Source organism: Pteronotus mesoamericanus, unplaced genomic scaffold, assembly GCF_021234165.1.
Source record: "Pteronotus mesoamericanus isolate MK-2021 breed Mesoamerican mustached bat unplaced genomic scaffold, CSHL_Meso_final contig_180, whole genome shotgun sequence".
Classification (NCBI taxonomy): Eukaryota; Metazoa; Chordata; class Mammalia; order Chiroptera; family Mormoopidae; genus Pteronotus; species Pteronotus mesoamericanus.
The window spans coordinates 514,084-526,545 of NW_026555076.1; the positions used below are offsets into that span (position 1 = coordinate 514,084).

Below are 12,462 nucleotides of genomic sequence, written 5' to 3' on the forward strand. Positions count from 1 at the left end.
GTCAGGGTTAAGAACTCATAGGTCAGGGCTAAAAGCAGTCCAAAGTCTCTTGATGACAGGAGAGCAAATTCTTGTTACTTCTGAAAAATAATCTTACTAATCAGTAAGAGATTATTCTGAAATTGTCTATTTCCTCTGTCCATCCTTTCTTTTGCTCCCTGGAACCAATCTTTAGTCTTAAATCTTTATTGTACTACTGTAAATTCCTACTTTCCCAGTTTACTATGACCTCCAGTTGATTACCCAACAAAAAGTCAGAAAAGGAAACAAAAGCTCACTGGTCTGTATGGTCAGGCAGAATTTAAGGATAATCTTTTGAGTGCCAGGCCATTCTGTGAAAACAGTACTTTCTTTTTGCCTCCACTCTTGGAAATAGGTTTTAGGAAAAAGAGGGTTGATACAAGGAAACTGAGAAGAGCTTTAAAACTACCAGGAAGCCTCTAGAAAGGAACACACAATTAATTTGATTTTTATACTATATTATTTTTAGGAAGATGAAACGTTTGGAAGAAGGATGGTGGACAGCAAGAAATAATATATAATATACCATTGATTATACTGGAAGAGCTTTAAAATAAGAAATAAAAGAAATTTTTAAAATAAGAAAAATATTCTTTGAGATCTCTCACTTTTTAAAAATGGTTCCTACCAGAGATAAAGAATACCATTTGTTTTTGTCCACTGGTCCTTTAGGATAGTAAATGAGCAGCTCCAGCAGTCACTTGATGATTATCAGCACAGACTTTCCATAAAAAGAGATGAACTTGAATCAGCCCAAGCACAAATTAAAGTACTGGAGGAAAATATAGGTAAGTGTTTTTAAATTTTGATTTTGCTAACCCTAATTTACTTAGGCTTACAAACATTTCTATTCATTTATAGGTAAACTACACCTTAAGGTGACTTCACAGGACCAAGAGGCTCATGTAATGAAAAAGACCATTGGTGTTATTGATAAAGAAAAAGACTTTCTTCAGGAAGCCGTAGATGAGAAGACAGAACTGATTGCAAACTTGCAAGAAAACCTTGCTAATAAAGTATGTGACTGTTACATGTTGTTATCCAGCATCTGAACAGAAAAGATTATTTCATTGTTTCAAATGTTCAGTTCCTATCACCCATGTACAGGTTAAGACCTAGGCCCTGTCTTCTAATAAGCTTAAATTTCATTTTACCTCAATAATTTGGATCTTCACAAGTATTGTTTCTAGAATGTAATTTTATCAGATATGATTACAGCAAACTCGAGGAAATAATTTAAGTTCTTAGAGTGAGTAGAAACATACCAATATGTGCAGCTTTCATAAATAGCATAAGTTATATAATTGGATTTGAACTGAATGAGTGTGATAAATTGTATAAATTCAATTAAAGACATTCCCATATGAATTGTTTTGAATCTTACATATTTCTGACTTCTATAGGAAAAAGCTATTGCTCAGATGAAGATAACATTTTCAGAGTATGAATCTTCTCTGAAGTAAGTAATCAATGTAATGGCATCCAGCTTTATTTATAAATTTTCTGTTAATGCACCTTTATTTAATTAGCATCTGTCAATAGTTTAACTTCCACTTTCCATTTTTTTATTTTTGCCAACAGCAACAGCATTATTTTCTCAGTTTTCTGCATGAAAATGTTACTCTCTTTAACTTTCCTCCCTCTTCTGTCATCCCCATCTAAACACTTTTGGCGTATTAATTATCCCTTTACATGCCTACTTGCTCTTTGTTTCTGCTGTAACTGCCCTATGCAGGCCCTAATTATTAAAACTTAATTACTTTAGTAGTAGCCAGTCTTGAATTTATTCTACATCTAAACCTATCTTGAACAAAATTTTACATTTTATATCTAGTTCTCTACTTTGAGACAAAAATTACTACTTCTATATACCCTCTGATATTATGTAACAGTGGGGACTTAAACATTAAATAAATATTTGCCAGTAGAATCTGTTGTTATTCTGTTATTAGCCAAATGAATTTCCTAACACTTGAATGTTTTCTGTCTTTACTAGACTTTTGGAATAATACAATTTTTTTATCACTTCATTTGCTCATAATGATTGGTAGAGAGCTAAAGAATGTCTGCTTTACCTAATTAATCAGTGTCTTATTGCAGTAGTTATAATTTCTTGTATTCTTAGTATACTGAATTCAGAGTATAACAGCTTTGTTTATTTATTTATTTTCCATCACCATTTATTGCCCCCATACCCTCTTCCACCTCTACCCATGCCCCTCCCCCCACAATTACCACACTGTTGTGTGTGAACAGTTTTCTTTTCAATGAACTAAATTATCCACATGGCTTTCTTTCTTATTTTTACATTATTCACATAACAGCCAGTTAAAGGAAACACTGACTAATCGGGACCGTGAGATAAGCAGCCTCCGGCGCCAGCTTGATGCAACTAACAAAGAACTTGATGAAGTAGGAAGAGCTAAAGAAATATCTTTTAAGGAAAATAGGAGATTACAGGATGACCTGGCCACAATGGCAAGAGAAAACCAGGTATGAGTACAATGTATAAACTTTGATAGTTTTATAGTATAGTTTTACAGTATATTCTTTGTTACATCTTAAGCTTGAAATATTTTTTTGTTTTAATAATATCAACAACAAAAATAATGGTGTTTATATAGGTATTTAAAAATGTAGTTTAGAATGCTGCTGTATATTATAGGGTACCTAATGGATACAATGCTGGTCCCCTCACCACTTTGGTCTCTATTGTAAGAACTCATAAAGCTGGTAGCATGGTATTTACTCCCTATGGTGGAAATTGTTGTCCCCCTACTGGGTGAGGACCTCAGTATCACTTCCAGGGCAAAGTTGCTGTGTTTTTTGTGTTTTAAGGACCCACAATAGATTTTAATTACTTATACTTACTTCCAGTAAGTATAATTTACTTAGGGGTATAAGAAAATTAATGGGGGGGAAAATATATATATATATATATATATATATATATATATATCCTCACTTGAGGATATGCTTATTACTTTTAGAAAGAGAGAAAGTGTGGGGGCGGGGGCAGGGGAAAGAAACAATGATCAGTTGCTTCCCATTTGTGCCCCAGGTAAGGATGGAACCCGCAACCTAGGTATGTACCCTGATGGGAAATCGAACCTTTTGGTATACGGCATGACACTCCAACCAACTGGGCGACCCAGCCAGGGCTAATCAGTGAATATTTTAAAATTTCAAATACTTAAAAGAATTAGTTTCATTTTTGCTGGTACCCAGAAAACCAATAATTTTCCTATTTTAAGTATTTTGTTTTTAAAAAAAAATTACTTCCAACGTTATTCTGTAGAAAGCACATGGATAATATATGAATTTCTAAGAATGCCCTTGAGCCAGATACATGGTTAGGACTATTGTGAAAGACATGTGGTAATATTTGGTTAAAGAGTCAAGATCGGCCCTGGCCAGTGTGGCTCAGTCTGTTGGAGCATCATCCTGTAAAACCGAAGGGTCACAGGTTCAGTTCTCCATCGGGATATTTGCCTGGGTTGTCGGTTTTGTCCCTGGCTGGGGCGCATTTGGGAGGCAACTGATCAATGTTTCTGTCTTTCTCTCCCTCCCTTCCAGTCTCTCTCAAATTGGTGGGCCTGTCCTCTGGTGAGGATAAAAATAAGTCAAGATCAGTCAGGAAAAATAAGTGCAAGTAACACTTAGGAACAATTTTCCTTTTATTCTACTCTCTCTTGTTCCCCAAATGCAAAAGTAGCTGTTTGAATAGAAATAGAACTCATTAGGTGCTATGTTCATTTTAGATTTGTCTTCAATATTCCGATTTCTAGGAAATCTCATTGGAATTAGAAGCAGCAGTGCAAGAAAAAGAAGAAATGAAGAGTCGAGTTCATAATTACATAACAGAGGTGTCACGATGGGAGAGCTTAATGGCCTCTAAGGTAAGAAAACATTGTTTAGGTTGGATTTATAACTGATTTTTTCTTTTACTATTTTATATTTCTTTATTCTGCCTCTTCTATTACATTATTAACATGTGAGATTGGAGACGTTGCCTACTATCTCTTTGTATTTCCTCACATATCTTAGTTTAGTGTCTGAACAAATTGCTTATGCTTCCTAAATTAAAACAAAAATCCCAATGCGTGTATGTGTTTGTGACATAGGTATTCCAGAAAGTGAGAGTTAACTAATTTTGAAACAATTTAATTATGCTTGAACCAGGAAAAAGAAAATCAAGATTTGTTAGATAGATTTCAGATGCTTCATCACCGTGCTGAAGACTGGGAGGTCAAAGCCCATCAAGCCGAGGGGGAAAGTAGCTCAGTGCGACTGGAGCTTCTTTCTATTGACACCGAGAGGAGACACCTTCGGGAAAGAGTGGAGCTATTAGAAAAAGAAATTCAGGAGGTAATACATTTGTTTGTCTTGTGAAGAGTTTCTTCAGTAGAACAGAAAGCATTCAAAGGTACTTTATTTGAAGTGAGGGTTAAGCATTGGTAAAATCAAGTTTGATGGTAATCTTTTGTCATTAATTCTGGTAATGTGCTTAGGAGCCCCATTACTTTTTTTAATGTAGGAAATTATGCCTAACATCAAATTTACCATTTTATCCATTTTTAAGTGTACAGTTCTGTGGCAATCACTACATTTACATTATTGGGCAACTGTCACCGCCATCCATCTCCTGACCCTTTTCCCCTTCCCCAGCTGACACTTGGCCACTGAACTCTAACGCCCCGTTCTCCACACCGCCGGCTTCTGGCAGCCACCATTCCTCTTTCTCTTTGCATGTGACCACTCTATGTATCTCCTCTAAGTAGAATTATACAATATTTGGGGTTTTGTGGCTGGTTTATTTTACTTGCTCTTAACATTCACTTAACTTCAAGTTTATCCATGTTATAGCATGTGTCAGAATTTCATTTCTTTTTAAGGCTGAATAATGTTTCATTGTATGTAGAAACCACATTTTGTCTCTTCATTCGTCAGTGGACATCTGGTTGTTTCCATCTTTGACCATTGAGAGTAATGCTGCTCTGAACATGATGTTACAATATCTGTATGAGTCCTTGATTTCTTTAGGATATACCTACAAGTGGAATTGCTAGATCATGTGATTATTTTATGTTTAATTTTTTGAGGAACTGTTGTGCAGCTTTCAAGAAGAACTGCACCATTTTACATTCCCCCCAGCGATGTAAGGATTTCAGTTTCTCCACTTGTTATTTTTCCAGTTTTTTATAATAGTCATCCCAGTGGTAGTGAAGTGGTATCTCATTTTGGATTTGACTTGCATTTTCTTATTGATTAGTGATGTCAAGCACCTTTTTGTGTGTTTATTGGACATTTATGTATGTTCTTTGGAGAAATGTTTGTTCAAATCCTTTTATAATCAGGATTTTTTTTGTTATTGAGTTGCAGGAATTATTTGTATAATCTGGATATTAATCCCTTATTAGATATGTGTTTGAGTTTTCTTCCACACATACCTTGCCTTTTCACTCAGTTTTATCCTTTCATATGTAAGAGTTTTTAATTTTGATGAAGTCCAATTTATCTGTTTTTTCTCATTATATGTATTTTTGGTGTCCTATTCAAGAAATAATTGCTAAGTCCAATATAATAAGCTTTTCTCGTGTTCTTCTAAGACTTTTGTAAGTTTTAGCTCTTACAATAGGGTCTTTGATCCATTTCGAGTTACCTTTTGTATATGATATAAGGGTCCAAATTTATTCTTTTATATGAGGATTTTAGAAAGCTCTTGTTATAAGGGCAGTCTTAATAAGAACTTCTTAATACATTTTGAGTTCAGTTAAAATATTAGGGACCCTAAGTTAGAGTAATTTGAATAGGTGGCTTTTAGGTTTTTTTGGTTTTTGGTTTTTTTTTTGGTATAGCGGTGTAGTCTTCATTTTTCAGGAGAAAGTATTGATTATCTGTAGTAGGTAGACTTATGTCCCCAAAACATATGTTTAAGTCCTAGCCCCAAGTACCTGTGAATATAATCTTTTTTTGAAAGTGTCTTTGCGGTTAAAATGATGTTAATACCAGATTAGGGCAGGTATAAGCAATGACTTACATCCTCATAACTGTTTTCAACTGGTGTGCCACAAGAATTTTTAAAACATTGCAATACCTGACTATTTAGTCAGGGGAGGTGATCTCTCTTCCTTTAGATTGTCAAATAAAAAAAAATGACAACAGCCAATACAATAATAGTCATCTGGTATGAATAGATCAAAATTTTACCTTTTTTTTTTTTTGTCCAATTGGCAAAAAATATATTCTTTGGTGTGCCACAGAATTATAGTAATTAGTCTATGTGTGCCACAAGATGAGAAAGGTTAAAAATCACTACCTTAATCAATAAGAGAGATCAGGACACAGAAGACGCAAAGGAGAATGCCAGGTGAAAGTGAAGGCAGAGATTGGAACGAGATGTCTACAAGGCAAGAAACTGCAAAGACTGTCAGCAGCAACTAGGAGGTGGGGGAGAGGCATAGAACGAATTCTCCCTCAGAACCTCCAGAAAAAGCCAACTCTGTTGACGTCTAAATTTTAGATGACTAACCTCCAGAATTGTGAGGGAAAAAAATTTCCATTGTTTTAGGACACCGAATAATTTGCAGTAATTTGTTACAGCAGTCCTAGGGAACTAACACACCATTTCTGTAAGCTTTCTATTAAGGGCTTGCTTCTCAACCTTCAAAAGAGTTCGCAGGGGAAACTGTCCTTAGTTCTTTTGTTCTTTGTTATCCATGTTGTTATATGGTATATGAAATTGATTTACATATTTATATTGAGTTTTTTTTGGGGGGGGGACTTTGATTTTATTAAGTCATTAATATTTGGAAAATCCAAATATTTACTTTTCTTCAACTGTTGACATTTATTAAATCTTTACACACAGTGTTCGATTTTTAATGTTGATTCATTTCACTCTTTGCGGTTCAGTCCCCAGGTTGGGGGAACAAAATAGCCCCGGGTAGAGCTATTTTGAATTAGTTTTCAACTGTGGACTTGTTCTTAAACTCTGGAAGTAGAGTTTAAGTCAGTTTGTATTTATCATTGAAAATTTAAATTGTAAGAAATTTACATTTCAGGTTTTTCTAAGGGAAAATACCAGTATTTCAAACTTTGCTTTTTACTTGTTATTAATATCTTACAATGTAGTGTATTATTAAACTAAATTTAAATATGACTTCAGGTATTTGGTTTTAAAGCAGACTCATTTTTGAAACTCAGAAGTAGGTCTACGGTTGTGAGTACATGAAATACAGTTTATTCTTATACTATTATTTATTATTATATTATTTTCCATATGAACAACTATAAACTTACTTTTGCCCCACCTTGTATATATGTTACTTCTTGAAAAGCATTATTATAACAAAGAATTTATGAAGTAAAATTTAATATAACTTTAAAGACCTCACATATTCACAACACCCTACGACAATAATTTTCAATTTTGCATCTTCTAAATATATACAGGAAGTACTTAGTACCATGATGAATAATTATACACAATTTTTTTTATTAAGCATTAAATATTCCATCTATAAATAGCAGACTTCTTTAGAGTATTTTAAAATATGCAAAAATTGGCTCTTATGTTTTTATAAAGTGAGGTTGTAACTGTGCAGATTGAGGCCTTTAAAATTACTGGGTTACTTTAACTTTTACCTGTTTCTTTTTTTTTTATTTTTAGCACATAAATGCACATCATGCTTATGAATCTCAGATCTCATCAATGACAAAAGCGATATCTCGATTAGAAGAAGAGCTGAGACATCAAGAGGATGAGAAAGCAGCAGTGTTCAGCGATTTGTCATCTCTTAGAGAACTCTGTATCAAGCTTGATTCAGGCAAAGATATTATGACCCAACAACTGAATGCTAAAAACCTTGAATTAGAGAGGGTAGGAATTTACAAGTTATTATTGTAACACATTGTTTTATTGAGCCCTACTCTTAATTATTTTACTGTATTATTCATACTCTTTGGAGTAGTTACTTTTTTTGAAAGATTTTATTTATTTTCTTTTAGAGAGAGGGGAAGAGAGGGAGAAAGAGAGAGAGGGAAACATCGATGTGAGAGAGAAACATGGATCAGTTGCCTTTCGTATGCACCCCAACCCGGGGACTGAACCGCAAAGCAGGCATGTGCCCTGACTGGGACTGAACTGTGCCCTTTCACTTTGCGGGATGTCACCCAACCATCTAATCCACACAAACCAGGGCTGGAGTAGCTACTTTAGACTACAGGATTTTGAGAACTAAATTTGACTACTAGATTCTTTGCCAAGATTTCTCTGGTAAACATAGTGATGAAATTAGGTGCTATTTTAGAGTAAACGGGTATTTAGGAGTTTAATCTTCCCATCATAGAATAGGAGCATATCCCAATACATCCTTCCTCTGTTTAAGGTAAGACTTAAGTGGAAGAATGAGTGCTTCACTGCTTTTTAGGTAGAGAATATTTTTCCTAGTAAAAATCTCAAGGCATTTAAATCTAAAAGTTTAGTTTGCTGGACCTTCTCATTCCCAAACTGAAGCATTACTTTAAAAAACACAAGTGTGTGTTTTCAAACATTGGTATTTTCAATTTTTGCTCATTTAGTATATTTGTTTCCAGATACTGAGAAGTCCAAGTACAGGCTTGACTATACAGTCCGAGGACACAGATTTAATAGAGCAGAAGGGCCTCCTTGCTGATGGGGTGGCCATATTTTAAAATTGTATGGTGATGACCCTCTCCTGAAAACGTAGTACTAGAGAAAACTATCTGAAGGTTGGAGTAGACCTAATAAGCAAATAAGCCCTTACTAAAAATAGCAAAGATGATTTTGAAAGTAAGATGTTTTTCTTATACTTAAAAAAGTGGTTCAAAATCTTTTACCAGTTCCCAAAATGAAGGAACTGATGTATGTGTTTACAGCCCTGCAGATAATTTTCCAGAGTAAGTCTGAAATTGTACTGAAATAATCTTGCTTTGTTTTTCCTATAGGTTGTGGCAGAATTAGAAAATGTAAAATCAGAATCAGAGCTGTTAAAAAAACAACTGTCGAGTGAGAGACATACAATTAAAAACCTTGAATCATTGTTGGCTACAAATAGGGACAAAGAATTTCATTCTCATTTAACCTCCCACGAGAAGGATACAGAAATTCAGCTACTTAAAGAAAAGTTAACCCTTTCAGAAAGCAAATTGTAAGTGTTATAAATCAATCCATGTGAGGAAAATAGCTTCTCAAAAATAATTTTTAATATGAGTAAATTTTTGTAGATTTGTAGCATAAAACAAATGATTAAAAACACTAGTGGAACAATAAAAAATATTTTTTCAACTTTTGGAGGGAGAGAGCAATGGGAGTGTGAAGGGTGGTATAAAACCAAAATATTTTACTTATGTGGCTGCTGCTTTTGGAAGTTTAGGGGTTTAGTTCAGATGAGATGTCATATTTGGAGAGGTAGGTTTGTATATCTTCCCCACAGAGGTGGTTCCCATGGAAGTCCATGAGTGAACTTTAGAAAAATGCGTACATTTGAACAAAGAAGAAAGGAGTCAGCCAAGGATAGAACATTTAACATGAGAGTGTTGGCAGCGTCTCATGCTGTGGATTAGGAAGAAGACTTCAAAAAAGCTATGCAATTTGACCCTCATGTGTATTGATTACCATCTAGGAGATTGATGATGTTATCTTTTTAGGATGGAGAGGTTTTAAGCATATTTGTTCAAAGAAGAGAGAAAACCCAGAGTAGATAGCAGAAGTGGAATAATTAACTTTTTTTTTGTTTTTTTAAATCCTCACACAAGGATACATGTGTGGGGTTTTGTTTTGTTTTTTATTGATTCTAGAGAGAGAAAAGAGGGGTTGGGGGGGCACAGAGAGAGAAAGAGAAGCAAACAAACATTAGTGTGAGAAAGAAACATTGATTGGTTGCCTCGCATATGTGCCCTGACCTGGGATGGACTCTGAAACTTAGGTACATGCCCTGCTGACCAAGGATGGGAACCGCAACTTTCCGGTGCATGGGAGGAGACTCCAATCAACTAAGCCACTCAGACAGGGCTGGAATAATACATTTTTTAAAAGAGTTAGAAATAGTTCTTTCTGAGACAAGAGTCAAGAAAGAGCCAGTGAAGATACTTTACAACTATATATTATAATCCATGTCTTACTCAAATTTGTATCTCCAGCATTGCTACCATGCCTAACACATGCTACAGGCTCAGTGTTTATTAAATAAGTGAGATGCATGAAGAAATGAACTTTGTGATAGAAGCTCCAAAAGCTGAGAGAATTACTGTTGAAAGTCTGGATCTTCTCTTTTTTTTTCCCTCATTAAGTATTATCTCCTTTATATTTATTAATAACAAAAACAAAAATTTATAGCACTTAACTCTACAAAACAAAACATTTGTTATTCCTTTCTTTGACTTGTACAATTTGTTCCTAAGAACTAGTCAAAGCCGGGAGAACACCATGCTTCGGGCCAAAGTGGTACAATTACAAACAGATCATGATGCCCTGAAAAGGCAGGTTTCAACAGAAAGATATGAACGGTAAGAAAATTTTTTAGCATTACACAGAGTTTTTTTTATTTCCTATCCTAGTCTAAAAAGGATTTAATGTGACTTACAGATAGCAAACTTTTCTTTTAGCATTACTACTCAAAATAAATCTCTTCAGTAATTCTTCCTTAACAGACAACAAATGTGGAAGATAATACACTTACAGTAAATAAAGTAGTAAGTATTGCTTGAATGTTTCCCATAGTGTTTCTCAAGGCAAAATTAGGGCATTATTTCAGAGGATATAGTTAGCAAGTGAACAGGCTAGTAAGAATTCCTCAAGAGTCCAAAACAATCTATTATTATGCCTATATTATAGGAAACTGGGGTCATACAAATAGTAAATAGCAGAGTCAAGAATGAAATTCAGGCAGGTCAGTGTAATTTTAAGGCCTGTTTTTCTAATCTCTATGGTATATTCTCTATACCTTAGTAATTTTTTTAAAAGATTTTATTTATTTATTTTTAGAGAGGAAGGGAGGGAGAAAGAGAGGGTGAGAAACATCAATCGGCTGCCTCTTGTAGGCACCCCCACTGGGGACCAAATATGCGACCCAGGCATGTGCCTTGACCAGGAATTGAACCAGCGACCCTTCGATTTGCAGCCCGACGCCCAACCAACTGACCCACACTAGTCAGGGTACACCTTAGTAATTTTCATACTCACTTAAATTTCAGTTCATTTGCTTCATTATGTTATAAAATTTAATCCCCAAGTGTTAGAATCAGGAAAAAGACCTGTTTTAACAGTTAAAACCGAAGTCTATAATTTGCAAATCAGCTGTCAATGCTTTTCTTCCATTACTCTTTCCTATTATATTCATACCACAGATGTCAGTGTTTCTGAGATTTCATTCTCAAAGAGTGGTCAAATCGCTTATTAATCAGTTTTTGAGTTCTCTTATTCTTGCCCATTGGCATCAGTGATATGCTATTTGAAGTATAGACAGAATTTACTAGGAATTCAGTATGTATGATTTAGCGAGAAATGAAGCCTGAGATTGCATCAGTGAAAGCTGTGTTTTTTTCTCTCTCGTAATTTAGAAGACCTAGTTTCTTACAATGTTAAACTGTACATATAAAATGATTTCCATTTCTTAATGGTAACTTAAATTCTTTCAATTAAAGGGTCCTAAGTCACGCTGTCTATTGCGTAAGGTTATAGACCCCCTTAATTTCTCTCCTTTTTCCTTACCCCAGTCCCCCAAAAAGCCTTGACCTACATGACCATGCCTTTCCTTCTCACCATTCAGCTAGATCATGCGTTCTTAAAGGGACAGTATCGCTACCCTGTGGGACAAAATTTGTTCTTGGGGGAGGGGGAGTAGCAAAAACCCTTGGGCATTTCAATAATTGATGGTCCTCCAAAGGGACACAGTATGTAAACAGTGTATCTATGTATTGAAATTTCATGGAGTATGGAGATTATTTTGGGGGGGGGATATTTTTTAAAGTTTCTTTAGGGATATAATAGTGAAAAAGGGTTCGTTTGTGAACCCCCCAGCTTGGTAGAAGTCCTGGACACTGAAGAAGTCGAGGCAGAAAAAGTCTAGGCCAGAGACTCTGGATAGTTCACAAAGCAGGTGGTGACGCCATCCCCATGCTTTATGGGCAGACGCAGACCCAGGAGAGGAAAGCACGCAAAGGGAATGGATTACTTTACTTCTGACATTTGGGAGTCTCAAGGCAGAAAGAAGGAAGAGGGCTAGATTTATGTGCAAGAAGACATGGGAAAGGAAGGGGCAGAGGGGGAACCATACAACTTTGGAAATCTGTCTCTTACAATATTGTCTTTGGCTTTGAACAGGCTCTTATAATACTGTACAATTCCTTTAACTGAAATCTTTTACCTACTATTTAAAAATCACATAAAGACATGGGATTCAAATCTAGTAGAAATAG

General features: G+C 35.1%; 1 protein-coding gene across 1 annotated transcript in view; it reads left to right on the forward strand.

Moving 5' to 3' along the window:
* The window catches only part of CEP135 (centrosomal protein 135), a 58,207-nt gene that overhangs the window by 40,221 nt on the left and 5,524 nt on the right, over positions 1-12,462 (forward strand). Inside the window, exons 16-24 of the mRNA XM_054566764.1 lie at positions 694-809; positions 883-1,037; positions 1,425-1,480; positions 2,346-2,514; positions 3,810-3,920; positions 4,204-4,389; positions 7,694-7,903; positions 8,992-9,194; positions 10,447-10,551. Coding sequence (XP_054422739.1) covers positions 694-809; positions 883-1,037; positions 1,425-1,480; positions 2,346-2,514; positions 3,810-3,920; positions 4,204-4,389; positions 7,694-7,903; positions 8,992-9,194; positions 10,447-10,551 — 1,311 coding nt within the window. The remainder of the gene's footprint in view (positions 1-693; positions 810-882; positions 1,038-1,424; positions 1,481-2,345; positions 2,515-3,809; positions 3,921-4,203; positions 4,390-7,693; positions 7,904-8,991; positions 9,195-10,446; positions 10,552-12,462) is intronic.